This window comes from Chiloscyllium plagiosum, chromosome 23, assembly GCF_004010195.1.
Source record: "Chiloscyllium plagiosum isolate BGI_BamShark_2017 chromosome 23, ASM401019v2, whole genome shotgun sequence".
Classification (NCBI taxonomy): domain Eukaryota; kingdom Metazoa; phylum Chordata; class Chondrichthyes; order Orectolobiformes; family Hemiscylliidae; genus Chiloscyllium; species Chiloscyllium plagiosum.
In genome coordinates this window covers 55,800,540-55,816,127 of record NC_057732.1, presented here as the reverse complement: position 1 = coordinate 55,816,127, position 15,588 = coordinate 55,800,540, and the positions used below count along the sequence as shown (strand labels likewise).

The 15,588-nt window shown below is 42.6% G+C and overlaps 1 protein-coding gene across 4 annotated transcripts in view; it reads right to left on the bottom strand.

The window, feature by feature from the left end:
• Window positions 1-15,588, bottom strand: part of sema3ab (sema domain, immunoglobulin domain (Ig), short basic domain, secreted, (semaphorin) 3Ab) — a 412,514-nt gene that overhangs the window by 72,445 nt on the left and 324,481 nt on the right. For all 4 annotated transcript variants that reach the window (XM_043714215.1, XM_043714218.1, XM_043714217.1 and 1 more), the window contains one exon: window positions 6,315-6,434. In XM_043714215.1, the coding sequence (XP_043570150.1) occupies window positions 6,315-6,434 (120 nt within the window). The remainder of the gene's footprint in view (window positions 1-6,314; window positions 6,435-15,588) is intronic.

The following is a 15,588-nucleotide window of genomic DNA, read 5'->3' as shown; positions in this document are numbered from 1 at the left end:
GGGGAGATGTGGGCGCAAGTTTTGCATTTCTTGCGGTTGCAGGGGAAGGTGCCGGGAGTGGAGGTTGGGTTGGTGGGGGGTGTGGATCTGACGAGGGAGTCACGGAGGGAGTGGTCTTTTCGGAACGCTGATAAGGGAGGGGAGGGAAATATATCCCTGGCGGTGAGGTCCGTTTGGAGGTCAGTATTGAAGCCTGTATGCTTCAATGAGATTGTGGAAGCTTTACCATGTGGCTGTGGTGGCCACTTCACTTTCCCTTATCTGCATTGCATTGTTTTTATGTTAACATTTTGAATGATTTAATTTTTTAAAAACTGCTTAACTCTTAATCAGTGACCTAGTTAAACTAAATGGTAGAAATGTTCTTGAAGAAACAAGTCTGTAAGAAAACATTTTTAAAGAAGGTTTGCTGTTTAATAATGCCTCTAAAATAGAGAAAGGTGAAATCATTGTGTTTAACTTTGGCATTAATTCTCAGCAGTGCTATTTTTAACAAGAGACTGGAGCTTATCATCTAATGCTCCGCTGTCCTTTTTATGGTCCTGATGGACATTTTGTATATCGGAACAGCAACAAAGAATCATGTGCTTTAAAGACAAATTATATTCAAACTACCAAACAAAACTTTTAGGAAACCAACATAATCATTCTACAAAATGAAAGACTTAAACTAAATTTATTTAATGTTACATTCCATGATATTGCAATCATTTTGCTATAAATTCTGTGTCTTATGATTCTGCACCACAACCATCTGATGATGAGGCAGTGTTTTGAAAGCTAGTGCTTCCAAATAAACCTGTTGGACTCTTACCTGGTGTGTGATTTTTAACTTTGTCCAACCCAGTCTAATACCGGCTCCTCCAGAGAATAAAAGTGGCAGCATTGTTTGGTGATTTTTTTCAAAGCTCTCCATTGTCTCGCTTCTCTTTGTCTTTGTAATTTCCCTCATCCTACAACCTCCATAGAATCTGAACTCTTCAAATTTAGGTGTTTTATGTATCTCTATTTTAATTGCTCCAACACCGGCAGCCATATTTTCAGCTGTGGAGGCCCTAAGCTATAGAATCCTTGTTTAAAACACTCTGTCTCTCTCTGCTCTTCCTTCTGTGACATTGTCTTTAGATTAGACTACTTTTACAGTGTGGAAACAGGCCCTTCAGCTCAACAAGTCCACACCGACCCTCTGGTGAGCAACCCACCCACACCCATTTCCCTACATCTAACACTACGGGCAATTTAGCATGGCCAATTCACCTAACTTGCACATTTTTGGACAGTGGGAGGAAACCCACGCAGACAATGTGCAAACTCCACACAGACAGTTGCCTGAGGCAGGAATTGAACCCTGGTCTCTGGCGCTGTGAGGCAGCAGTGCTAACCACTGTGCCACTGTGCCACCGTACCACCCTAGTTGTGTTAAACTTTATTTGATCATGCTCCTGTGAAGTGTCTTGGGATATTTTGATTGTGCTAAAGGTGCAGATTGTGGATATTGGTATCATCTCCAAGCACAGGCAAATTACAATTTTTACAACCACTCTTTAATACAGTTTTTGAGACTCAGCTTTGGTGCTAGCTGTAATGACACATGCAGTTGGCTTGAGTGTATACAAATATGCAGAAATGTACCTGGCAGTATAACTCAAGTCTTCTAACTACACTATATAAATAACAGCGTACTCAACATTTATCGTATAATTATGTACTATGATCAATGTGACCACTAACTTAATTCATTAGAGACAAATAACCAAATTTCATATGATTTGCTTTTAAATTTCATTAATTAATATTAATTTGCTAACCTTGATATGTAATTAGTACACAGGAACCTAGACATTGCTGTGCAAATATTAGTCCAAGGAGTAATGTGATTCTGTAAATGCCCTTGCTTGCTAATTAGGGAGATATGCCCTCCTGTCTAATTGAGAAAAAAAAGTCACCCCCTTTAAGAATGACTAACAAAGGAACTCTGGGTGAAAGCTTTGGGTTTTCGTTTGCTAATAAACACAGACTGTGATCTCAAGAACCCTATGCTGTTACACACAGTTAATCAGTTATTTTACTTTTTCACAATTTCTGTTATGCATCCCTCTTTAACTGTCAGTGTTTTTTTCATTATTCAAGTCTCTATTTTCTCTGTGGATGAGTAAAGTTCAGTTCTGTTAACATTCATTAAATAACATTGCACAATAGGAGTGTCATTTTATAATCATTCTCAGATCTGGACACTTCAGTGCCCTCAAGTCTGCCCACATTGCACTTAACCTCTGTCTCTCTCTCTCTCTCTCTGCCTGATTTATAACTTTAAGATACTTGCTTTGTATAGTTTAGGTTTTGAGCACTTCAGTAAGCTGCAGTCTGTTGGCTATTTATTGACCACACCAATCAAATTGTTTTCTAGTCTACAAGTTGCAGGTCACCATTGATGCTGCAGGAAAACATTAATCACTTTGTTCAGAAATCAGAAAATGTGGGGGATGGAATAATGTGTAGTGTGTCACTGTATTCACAGCACAGTGAGACCAATACTCAGGACGTGGTACGGTCTGAACTCCTGTAGACACTTACAATCTTTAAAATTACAATATTTCATTGGCAAGCAGACAGAGAAATGAATTGTGAGAAGAAAGTTGTCATTGGTAGAACAATCACTGATTAATCTGTACAATCGAGCATTTAGAAGACTTTACAAGCAAGCAAATTGGTAATTTTCAAAATAAGAATAACAGGTCTGTTTCAGATCATATATGTTAATTTTATTCATTTTGGTTCCCTGCAAATAAAGGATTTTCTGTAGGATGGCCACATCCATGTTTTAAACTTCATAACGAGACAATATGCTCTAATTGGTTACGGCCGGTGTGATCCATTTAATTTAAACACAAAATTGAACAGAATTTGACGTACAGCAAGCGTTATCTTGCCCTTTGGTGAAACTGTAACTGGAATTGGTAAAGTCATCCGAGGCTTTTATTTTCATGCCATCAACCTGAATGTGGTATCAATGTTGACCTTAAGACTGACTCCCTTTCTGTCTTTGAACAGGAATCAGGGCATGACATGGGAGAATTGTTGGGAGCCATTCATAGAACATTTGATGGTTTATACTCAGAACACAAATCAAAGTGTTACTGCAGTGCAGATTAAAATTATCAATTAAAAAACAAGAATAAATGTGTGTATGTAGCACCTAATGTAGCTTCAATCTGCTTCATATTAGCACAGCCAAAATGGGAAGAAAGCAGAGTTAACATTTTGAGATAAGGGCCTCTTCAACAGAACCCTAATTAACTCTACTTTCTTCCCACAGATGCTGCAAGACCTACTGAGTTCCTCTAACATTTTCTGTATTTGTTTCAGATCTACAGCATTCATAGTTCTTTGTTTTATCATATTAACCCCAGAACTTGGTACATTGATGTGAGCAACTTGAGAAACGAAGTTATTTGAATTTCTCCTCAAGTTTTTTTTATTCATTCACAGTTGTGGATGTCACTGGTGAGGCCAATCACCCAGAGGGCAGTCAAGAGTCAATCACTTAGGAGTAACTCATGTTAGCTAGACCAGGTAAAGTTTCCTTTCCCCAAGAATCATGGTGAACCAAATTGTTTTTTAACAATAGTTACAATTAGGTGAGCTTATCATTCCAGATTTTTTTAAAAACTGAATGTCAGGTTTATCATTTGCCATTGTAAGATTTGAACCCAAAACACTGACCTCAGGCTTTGAGTTCCTCATGCAGGAACTCTGCCACTGTCTCCCCCCAGGGCCTTGGGAGTGGAAAGGACTAAAGCCAGGGATTTTAACAGTAATTGCAATCTAATTATTATGCTGAAACCATGGATGATGGGGAAAACTGTAATATATCAACAGTCAAACAGTCAGACAAAGAATTCCCACTTGATCCATTGGTCTTAGGTATAAAATAGGATTTCCTCTGTACTAAGTTAAAAAATCACACAACCCCAGGTTATAGTCCAACAGGTTTATGTGGAAGCAGTAGCTTTCAAAGCATGTCTTATTCATTAGATGAAGAAGCAGCATGTCAAATGATACTGCTTCCAAATAAACCTGTTGGACTGTAACCTGGTGTTGTGTGATTTTTAACTTTGTCTACCCCAGTCCAGTACCAGCATCTCCAAATCATATTTTATATCAAACTGCTATAGGAATGCAATGGCTGATGTGCAGAATCCATGAGATAAAACTGAGACCATTCAGAAATAAAAAGGAATATACCCGGCGACTATGGCAAGGACTGAATGACATCACAGGTTCTAAAAAGAGACAGTGCAAGATAGCAGAGTGACACATCCCTCCCAGATCGTCTCAACACTTTCTACGCTTGCTGTGAGCAAAACATCGGTGGAGAGGTAACACCTATTCCAGCAAGTCCTGATGAACCTATCCCAACAGTCACTGCATCAGAGGTCAGATCAGTTTTCCTTTGTGTGAATCCAAGGAAAGCGATGGGACCAGACGGAGTACCAGGTCGTGCTCTCAGAGCATGTGCAGATCAACTGGCAGAGGTCTTCTCAGACATCTCCAACCTCTCCCTGCAGCAGGCCACTGTCCCTGCCTGTTCCAAGAGGGCCAACATCATCCCTGTGCCTAAGAAGGCTCATGCAGCCCAGTGGCCCTAACTTCAGTGGTCATGAAGTGCTTTGAAAGGCTGATCATGGTATTTATCAGCTCCAGCCTCCCCACTACTCTTGACCCACTCCAATTTGCCTATCGGACCAACAGATCCACGTCAGATGCCATATCACTTGCCCTTCACTCCTCCCTAGAACATCTTGACACCATGAACAGTTATGTAAGAATCCTACTCATTGACTACAGTTCAGCCTTCAACACTATTATTCTCTCGAGACTGATTACTAAACTTAGTGGTCTCAGACTAAGCCCCCATTCTCTGCAACTGGATCCTCAGTTTCCTGACACACAGGTCACAATCAGTGAAGATTAGGGACAATATTTCATCCTCACTGACACTCAACACTGGAGCCCCGCAGGGGTGCGTACTCAGCCCCATACTGTACTCATTGTATACCCATGACTGCATCGCCAAATACCAGACTAATGCCATTGATAAGACACCACCATAGTTGGTCGAATCTCCAATGGCAATGAAACAGACTACAGATGGGAGATGGAAAACCTGGAAAAATGGTGCACTGGGAACAACTTAGCTCTCAATGCCGGCAAAACCAAGGACCTCATTATTAACTTTCGGCGAATGTTACTCATGCCCCCCTACACATTAACAGCACAGAGGGGGAATGAGTGGAGAATGTCAAGCTCCTGGGAGTGGTCATCCACATCAAGCTTTCTTGGACTCTTCATGTGGACGCACTGATTACAAAGGCCCAACAACGTCATTTCTTCCTCAGGCAGCTGAGGAAATTTGGCATGACGATGAATACCTTTGCCAATTTTTATAGGTGCCCCATCGAGAGCATTCTGTCTGGATGTATCACTACCTGGTATGGTAACTGTACCATTCAAGATCGGAGACGGTTACAGAGAGTGGTGAACTCAGCCCAGACAATGACAAAGGCCAACCTCCCACCTATAGAATCCATCTACCAGGCCCGCTGTCAAGGAAGGCCGCCAGTATTCTCAAAGATCCATCCCACCCTGGCAAAGTTTTTCTACAACCTCTACCATCGGGGAGAAGGTACAGAAGCTTGAACACACGCACCAGCCGGTTTTGAAACAGTTTCTACCCTATTGTTGTTAGAATACTGAATGGACTCACAAACTCTTAACATTCGATTGTTCCTGTGTTTTTGTTTTTGTCGCTGTTTAACTATTATTTACGATCTATGCTATTTAACTCTGTGATCTGCTTGCATTGCTCGCAAGACAAAGCTTTTCACTGTTCCTTGGTACATGTGACAGTAAATTCAATTCAATTCAATTTGAATATCCATTGCGAGAACAATGAGGAAAGTTATCATCCAAAATGTTAAGTCCCTTTCATAGTTCAGGTCAATGTACTCATGAAGCAGTAATAACAATGAACTAGAAAGCTTCTTTCCTCTCTCAACATTGCTCACTCCACTTACTATGGGCTTGCTGCAAGCCAGTCCCAAGTAACACCAAAGGAGGACATGTTAAAATGTGTAAAGTGGCTACATTATTTGGATAACTACACACCTCGGGAGAACAAAGAAGAAGTCTAAGTTGAGGTGTTCCCAGTAAACTGAATGTAAATAAAAATTATAATTCCCAGGTATCACATACTTTAGCCTACTTGAAAGTTATGTCCAGAACCTTTGGGAGAGATTAGCCAATCTACTTACCATTCAGCCACCGGGAATCATGTTGCTCTGTCCTTATCGGGTGATGATGTCCCAAAGTGCGGAAAATTGCAAAATCCCTGCCCATGAAATCTGCTGCAGTACCAGAATATAGCTCTCCATCTGTGGATGAGGGAGTATAAATTTGTCACTGTTGCAATGGCTTCCCACAACACACTACAGATTGGATCACAAGAGTTGAAACTCTCCTTCCTTCCTAATTCTTTCGGTCTCGACAATTTGTTACACAAAGTGCTTTGGTCCTTTCACCCTGTCACTCGTATCCTTTTCACTGATCTTCTTGCTGATCTACATTGGTGTTCAATCCAGCAATGCTTTGAGTTTAAAAACTGCCCCAGGGCTTAGTATTTACCTATTTGAATTGGTCTATGAATAGGAAGCAAATGGGGTTAGATTAATTTTGGATATCTGGTCAGTATGGGTGAGTTGGACCAAGGGATCTGACTCCATGCTGTTATCCTTATAACTCTATTTTGGTAATCTCTTTTAACTGTACAGCTCTGAGATCTCAACACTCATCCAATTCTGACCTGTTGCACATTTCTAACTTTACTGGAGGTGGTAACGTTACCTGTCTGAGCTCTAAATTCTGCAATTTTCTCCATAAACTTCCCCAACTTCTTCTCTTCTTAAAAGCTGCTCCTTAAAATCTTTGGGAAAATACATGGTTGAAGGTATATACTGTGGATTAATGTGAACTTGAACACTTCAGAACCTTGAACATTTTATTGCATTAAAACTAACATAAACACAAAGTGAGAAATCACACAACACCAGGTTATAGTCCAACAGGTTTATTTGGAAGCACTAGCTTTCAGAGCACCGCTCCTTCATCAGGTGGTTGTTAATCTGATGAAGGAGCAGTTCTCTGAAAGCTAGTGCTTCCAAATACTCCTGTTGGACTATAACCTGGTGTTGTGTGATTTCTCACTTTGTACGGCCCAGTCCAACACCGGCACCTCCAAATCATAACATAAATAAAAGTTATTATTGTTTCTCAATATTTTAAACAACCTATACATCAAATATTTCAAATTAGCTGGATGTCATACATCAGATTTAAAATGATATCTACTCCGTGCAAATAATAAAACCCTGGTAGCATAATAAAACTGTTTCTCAGAAATTCCAACAACAGTGAAGAATCTGTATGAAGTAACAAAGGGGCTGATTATTTTTGGAAGGAATTGAGTCACCTTAGGGCTTGTGTGGTTAATGATGCCAACTAAACTCGGAACAACTATCTCCAAAAAAAAAAGTGCTGTCTTTTCATTATATATAGAAGTGAAGTTACAATGTACAATACAGTAATTTTCAAAGTCAAGCGTGTGTTGCTTGGAAAGCACAGCAGGTCAGACAGCATCTGAGGAGCAGGAGAACAGGCATACACCCTCCATCAGGAATGAGGCTTGGGGGTTGGGGTCTGAGAGATAAATGGGATGGGGTTGGCTGAGAAAGCGATAGGTGGATGAAAGTGGGGGAGAAGGTGATAGGTCAGTGGGAGGAGTGATGGACAGGTCGGAAGGGCGGGGCCGAGTTGGAGACTTGGGACTGGGATAATGTGGGGGAAGGGGAAATTAGGAAGGTGTTGAAATCCACATTTATCACATGGGGTTGCAGGGTCCCAAGGCAGAATATGAAGCGTTCTTCCTCCAGGCGTTGGGTGGTAACAGTTTGGCGATGAAGGAGGCCCAGGACCTGCATGTCCTTCGGTAGGAGGTAGAATCGGGTGGTGCAGGGTTCACAGACAATGAGATTGGAGGCTGTGGGTGGGAGATCCCCAGAGGTGATGAAGTTGTGGATGTTCTGGGAGATGATGGTTTAGTGATGGGAGGTGAGGTCGTGATCAAGGGGCAGTAAGAGGAGGTGTCTGTGAGTTGGTGCCTGGTTTCAGTAGTGTAGAGGTCAGTGTGCCACATTACTACTGTGCCCCCTCCTTGTCTGCAGGTTTGATGGTGAGGTTGGGGTTGGAGCAGAGGGAGTGGAGGACTATGCATTGTGAGGGTGGGAGGTTGGATTGGGTGAGGAGGGTGAACAGGTTGAGGTGGTGAATGTCACAGCAGCAGTTTGAAAAGAAAAGTCAAGGGTGGGTAATACCTTCTCCCACCCAACCTCCTGTAAAAATGCCATCCCTTATTCCCAATTCCTCCGCCTCTGCCGCATTTGTTCCCAGGATGACCCATTCCACCTCAGACAGTCCCAGATGGCCTCCTTCTTCTATGATCACAACTTCCCTTCTCATGTGGTTGATGATGCCCTCCAGCGCATCTCCTCCATTTCCCGCACCACTGCCCTTGAATCCCACCCCTCCCAACACAGCAAGGACAAACCCCCCTGGTCCTCACCTTCCACCCCACCAACCTCCACATACAACACATCATCCTCCACCATTTCCGCCACTTCCAAACGGTCCCCACCACCAAAGATATAATTCCCTCCCCAGCCCTATCAGTGTTCCAGAGAGACCATTCCCTCCACGACTCCCATATCAGGTCCACGCCTCCCACCAGCCAACACCCTATTCCTGGCACCTTCCCCTGCCACCGCAGGAAGTGCAAAACCTGCACCCACACCACTCCCCTCACCTCCTTCCAAAGCTCCAAGAGATCCTTCCACATCCGACAGAAATTTCCCTGTTACTCTACCAATGTCATCTACTGTATCCATTGCACCCGGTGTGGTCTCCTCTACATCTGCCTTCTTGCAGATCGTTTCAGAGAACATCTCTGGGACACCCACACCAACCCCACTGCCCCGTGGCTGAACACTTCAACTCCCCCTCCCACTCTTTCAAGGACATGCAGGTCCTGGGCCTCCTCCACCACCAAACTGTCACCACCTAACACCTGGTGATAAATGTGGATTTCAACAGCTTCCTAATTTCGCCTTCCCCCACATTATCCCAGTCCCAAGTCTCCAACTCGGCACCGCCCTCCGGATCTGTCCATCACTCCCCCCCAACCCATCACCTTCTCCCTCACCTTCATCCACCTATCGCTTTCTCAGCTACCCACCCCATCTCCTTCCCATTTATCTCTCGGCCCCGACCCACGAGCCTCATTCCTGATGAAGGGCTTCTGCCCGAAACAGCGATTCTCCTGCTCCTTGGATGATGCCTGACCTGCTGTGCTTTCCCAGCAACACACTCTCAACTCTAATCTCCAGCATCTGCAGTCCTCACTTTCTCCTAGTAATTTTCAAAGGTTGATATTTTAGTTTGAAAATATATCGTCCTTCTATGTAAACAGTATAACGGAAAGCTTTATATCAAGCTACAATGTTTGCTTTTCTGGTCACTCTCTTTGGTAGCTGATAATCAGTGCCAACCTCTCTGATACATGTGACACGATCTGTCTGTTCTTTCTTGGCTCGAATGTTGGAAGAATGTTGCACTCCAGGGACAAGCTGACACTGTTGTTTGTTTTAGTCTTATTAAAAGCATGTTTCCTGCTGACAATGCCTGAGAGGAGTGCTGTGCCCATGCTTCTCCGACAGCAGGAGCATGTGTGGATGTAACTGACTGAGTAATGGAAGCAGAAGGAGGAAAAACTGAGGCATTGTGACAGCACACAGTTCATCCACCGCTTTGATTAAGCGTGTAAATCTGATAAACAGGGTATGCCCTCTTTAAACTTTCCAAGACAGCAGTAAATCTCATTTGTTTTGCTCAGAAACTCTCCAGGGCTCCTGCAGCACTGCCTTCCAAACCTGTGACCTTTACCACCTTGAAAGACCAGGACAGCAGATACAGGGGGATGCCAACATCATCATGTTTCCCTCCTCTCTGGGGCAATTGGAGATCGCCTCCTCCCCAACCAATGAGGCAGCTCACTCTGCCCTCCCAGTCAGGAAACAATCCTGGTTGTGAGGAAGGCAGCTGTAGAGGGGTCCCTGATTTATGAATGTCTCATTTCTAAATGCTCATACTTACGAATACGATCTCATGCAGGGGTGTCATTTTAAATATCTAGCATCTGAGTATTTCCAGTCCTTACAAATGGCTCCATTGTAACATCCTGCAGTGTGTTCCAATTTACATACAAATCGACTTGTGAACAGACTCCAGAACAGAACCTGCTCAGACCCCAAGGACTGCCTGTAATCAGGTTGGGGGGGGGAGGGGTGATGGAATTTGTGGTTCTAAACTAGCAATTCATTGCCCACCACAGAGATATAATGGTTGGAAGGTTGGGAAAACTCCCCAGGGAGCTTTTCACAGGGGTGGCCTGTTGGCACAGTGGTTAGCCCAAGCGCCAGGAACCCTCGTTCGATCCCATCTCAGGTGACTGCATGGACTTTACACATTCTCCCTGTTTCTGAGTGGGTTTCCTCCAGGTGCTCCAGCTTCTTCCCACAGTCTAAAGGTATGCAGGTCAGATGGATTGGCCATGCTAAATTGTCCAGGGATGTGTAGACTAAGTGGATTAGCCATGGCAAAGGGTGGGGGGTCAGGGTGGGAAGTATTTCAGAGGGTCAGTGTGGACCCGATGGGCCAAATGGTCTGCTTCCATGTCGTGGGAATTCTATAATTGTGTAAACGTAATCGGTGAAGTGATGGAAGGGGGTGAATATCTATCCGATTCCCATTATTTCCCCTTCTCACCACCTCCAAAATGCTAACATTCCATCCTAAGAGTTTTCTTCAAGAGACAGCTCAGAAATAAGTGTTTTGAAGAATAAGTGGTGGGAGGTAATGAGGAATATAGAAGTGATGTAAATTATACTTTACATCTTCAGTCTATTTGCTCTTTTTGATATCTTTCTCATCTTTTTATAATTTGGTTTTGAGTTTCCTTTCTTTCATGAGATACTTCCCAACATTCACTATTATTGTTTTATAAAAAAAAACAAATTTCACTATCAATGACTTGTGAACACAACTGTAAGACTTCAACGTTTTTAAATCTCCTGTTTCTCAGAATGTACCTTTATTTGTAGATTGTTAATTATTGAGAAAACTCAACTGATCTCTTATTTTTTCATTACAGCAGAAACCTTCCGCCAATATTTTATCACATTGTTTTGCTGACAATCCCTTTCCTACCTCTCCCACTGTTCCTTTCACTTGCTCGCTTTTCTGTACTGACTGGAATTAGTTGCTGCTGGCTCAGGGTTTATCGATTTCAATGGAATAATAAAAGCCCAAACTCTGGAGAATATCAACGTGACCAGGAAAATAATGCAACGCGTCAGAGTGCAAGGATTGTTTATTTTGCTTTCCAGATCCAGATTTATGATGGAGACTTTGTTAATATTAGATTTCTTGTATATCTGGGGACAATATGAAAGTGACTTAATGGCATTATGGAACTCAAAACCCGTCAAATAAAAAGCAACTTTCGGTTTTGAAGGGAACATTTCAATTTAGCAGAGGTTTACCCTAACACAAAAAGCAGCAAGGTGTGTTGTCAGGAATGACAGTTGCAGATATCATTGGAATGACAAAGACCTTTTTTTTAAAAAAAATCTCAGACTGTGGTGTCACTGGCAAGGCTAGAATCTGTTTCCCACTCCAAATTGTCTTGACTGCGAAAGGGCTACTGAGATATTGTGAAGAGTGGTTTGGAGTCACAGAGATTTGGAGATATACATAAATAAGTCCAGACAAGGACAATAGCAGTAAAAGGGACTGAAGAGGCAACTTTTTCACACAAAGGGTGGTGCATGTATGGAATGAAATGCCAGGAGGTGATGGTGGAGGCTGGTACAATTGCAACATTTAAAAGACATCTGGATGGTTACATGAATAGGAAGGATTTAGAGAGATAGGGACCAAGTGCTGGCAAATGGGATTAGATTAATTTAGGATATCTGGTCAGCTTGGATGAGTTGGACAAAAGTGTCTGTTTCCGTGCTGTACATCTCTATGACTCTATGGCTAAATATGAAGGGAATGGACTTAAAATAAAGATGACTAACAAACAAATTGAAGAGGAGTAATATTAATTGGACCAAAGCCAAATAGTTTAAAGACCTTTTGCTTACACCTGAGAAATACATATTTATATCAGTAACAGCACTTTCCTTTAATCATATACCTTATGTTGTGTTCTTACATGAGTTTTTAAGTCATGTGTGAAGAAGTAGGAATGAGGGCGGGAGCTTATTTATGAATCCCCAATCATTGACAGTAACTGTTAGATCTTTATCTGGTACTGAGAGCAGGTGCTGAACATGCACATTTATATTTAACAGACATTCAATGATAATAATCATGAAAATGTATTCTTAAACTGTCATTAAGATAAGTGTTTTAAGTATGGGGTTTTTATAGAATGGCTATGTTTTGGGTTTGTGTCTTTAATCTAGGTTAAATAGGGTTATGTCATGTGGCTTATTCTGACCTGAGTGGGTGAAGGGGGAGGTGATGACCTGTTAGTGTGGAGACCCTGACGTTCTGGGGACCAGAATTCAAATCCTACCTGGCAGATGGTGGAATTTGAATTCAAGAAAACAAAATCTGGAATTAAGACTCTAATGATGACAATTGATGATTGTTGGAAAAATCCACCTGGTTCACTAATATCCTTTAGAGAAGGGAATCTGCCATCTTAACCTGATCTGGCCCATATTTGAGTCCAAACCCACAGCAATGTGGTTAACACTCATTAGGAATGGGCAATAAATGTGGCCAGCGACACCCTCATCCCACAAAAGAACAAAACAAAAGTTCAAATCCAAAAGGAGACCCAGGCTGCTTTGCTCGGAAGATGATATAAGCTACTTACGTTTGGAAAAGATGCTTACAGCCAATTAGTCTCCAAAATTCTAAGAAGATGTTAGGAACATTGGATTTTAATGGCCAAACAGTTAGTGTTCTGTGAATAGTTTCTCAGAATTTCTACCTGATTACAAGATTCTTGTGATTCATGAGTGGTGCTGGAAAAACACGTCAGGTCAGGCAGCGTCCGAGGAGCAGGAAAATCGATGTTTCAGGCAAAAGCCCTTCATCAGGAAGCCCTTCCTGAAACGTCGATTTTCTTGCTCCTCAGATGCTGCCTGACCTGTTGTGTTTTTCCAGCACCACTCTGATCTAAACTCTGGTTTCCAGCATCTGCAGTCCTCACTTTTGCCTAGTCGTCTTGTGATTCTTGTTGACCCAGATATCGAAACCTTTCCCTTCGTAAAGACTAACAATTCTGTGAAAACTAGAACTAAAGTCTGAAAGTCTTGGTCACACACTCTCCAGGAATGTGGTGGGAGCTTGTGTTCAGATTGTGAAGACAAAATTTGTAAGGATTTGAGATGAGGCGGGAAGATTCATTTAACTTGCACAAGAGAGAGAATTTCCAGGAAGACTCGCATCATGAGAGATAGTTCTAAGATTAATAGTTACCACTGTGCCACCATGCCACTGTACCATCATGCTACTATACCACTGTGCCACCATGCCACTGTGCTAGGATTAGGCTGAGACAAGAAGGTAATGGAAGTTGAGAGCCATTTCAGATTGGCTGTCAGAGATTTGGATGTCGATTTAAAGGATAGCATTAAATTACAGGGAATATTTGGTTGTGCTAAAAACAAAAGGGGAAATTTATATTCTGTGGCCATGGTAAATTGCCCATAGTGTTAGGTGTATTCGGCAGGGGTAAATGTAGGATGGGGGATTGGGTCTGGGTTGGTCGCTTTTCAGAGGGTTGGTGTGGACTTGATAGGCCAAAGGGCTGTTTCCATACTGAAGGGAATCTAATCTTAAAAGTGATGGGGGAAGGTGATATTAACAGTGCTATCAAGCAGCAACTGTTCAGCAACAACTTGCTCAGTGATGCCCAGGGGCTACTCAACTCATGATAACTGTCTTCTTGGTGACAGCAATAAATAGTAACCCTGTCAGCAATGCCCACATCTCATTAAAGTAGCAAATAAAAACTACGTCCCCTCCCACTCCCTCACTGAAGAAACTTGATGATTTACATTGACTACTTGGGTGTGAACATCGAAGGTAGAATTAGTAAGTTTGTAGATGACACAAAAATTGGTAATACTGTTGATAGTGAAGACGATTGTCTCAGGCTAGAGTTTGATATTGATCAGCTGGTAAATTGGACACAGCAATAGTAGATGAAATTTAATCCTGATAAGTGCAAGGTGATACATTTTGGGAGGTCAAATCAGAAAATGATATACATAATGAATGGTAAGTCCTTTGCAAATACTAGGGAACAAAAGGACCTTGGTGTTTGAGTCTTTAGACAGGCTGGTGATGGCGGTATGCAGAATGCTTGCCTTCATTAGCCAGACGCAGGATATAGGATCAAGGAAGTCTTGTTACAACTTCATAAAACATTGGTAAGGCCACAGATAGAATACTGTGTGCAATTCTGGTTGCCATATTATAGGAAGGATGTGATTGCACTGGAGAGGGTGCAGAGGAGATTCACCGATGTTGCCTGGGATGAGAAATGTCAATTATGAAGAGAGACTGGATAGGTTGGGCTTGTTTTCCTTGGAGCAGGAGAGGCTGAGGGGGATCTGATTGAGGGAGACAGAATTATGAGAGACACAGACAAGGTAGATTGTGAGAATCTTTTCCCTACGGCAGACCTTTCTAAGATAAAAAGGGCATAGGTTTAAGGTGAGGAACAGCTGGTTAAGAGAAGATCTGAGAAGTAACTTTTTTTCACCCAGATGGTAGTAGAAATATGGATTAGGCTGCCTGAGAGGATGGTGGATGCAGATACTCTCACAACATTTAATAAGTATCTGAATGAACTCTCACAATGCCAGGGCACAGTAGGTTATGGACTGAGTGTAGATAAATGGGATTAGCGTAGTTTGGTGTTTGTTGCCAGCATGGCGGCACGGTGGCTCAGTGGTTAACACTGCTACCTCACAGTGCCAGGGACCTGGGTCCAATTCCAGCCTCGGGTGACTGTCTGTGTGAGTTTCCTCCGGGCGCTCCGGTTTCCTCCCACAGTTCAAAGATGTGCAGGTTAGGTGAATTGGCCATGCTAAATTGCCCGTAGTGTTCAGGGATGCCTAGGTTAGGTGCATTAGTCAGAGGTAAATAGAGGGGAATGGGTCTGGGTGGGTTACTCTTCGGAGGGTCGGTGTGGACTTGGGCTGAAGAGCCTGTTTCCACACTGTAGGGAATCTATGAGCATAGCCATGATAGGCCAAAGGGCCTGTTTCTATGTGGTATGATTCCACAGCCAAGAAGGAGCTTCTTAGAATTAGCCAAAACCTGGTGCCAGGTGAGTAACCGCTATGGGAATATATATATACTCCAGTACCAACCAAGGCATTTAGTCCT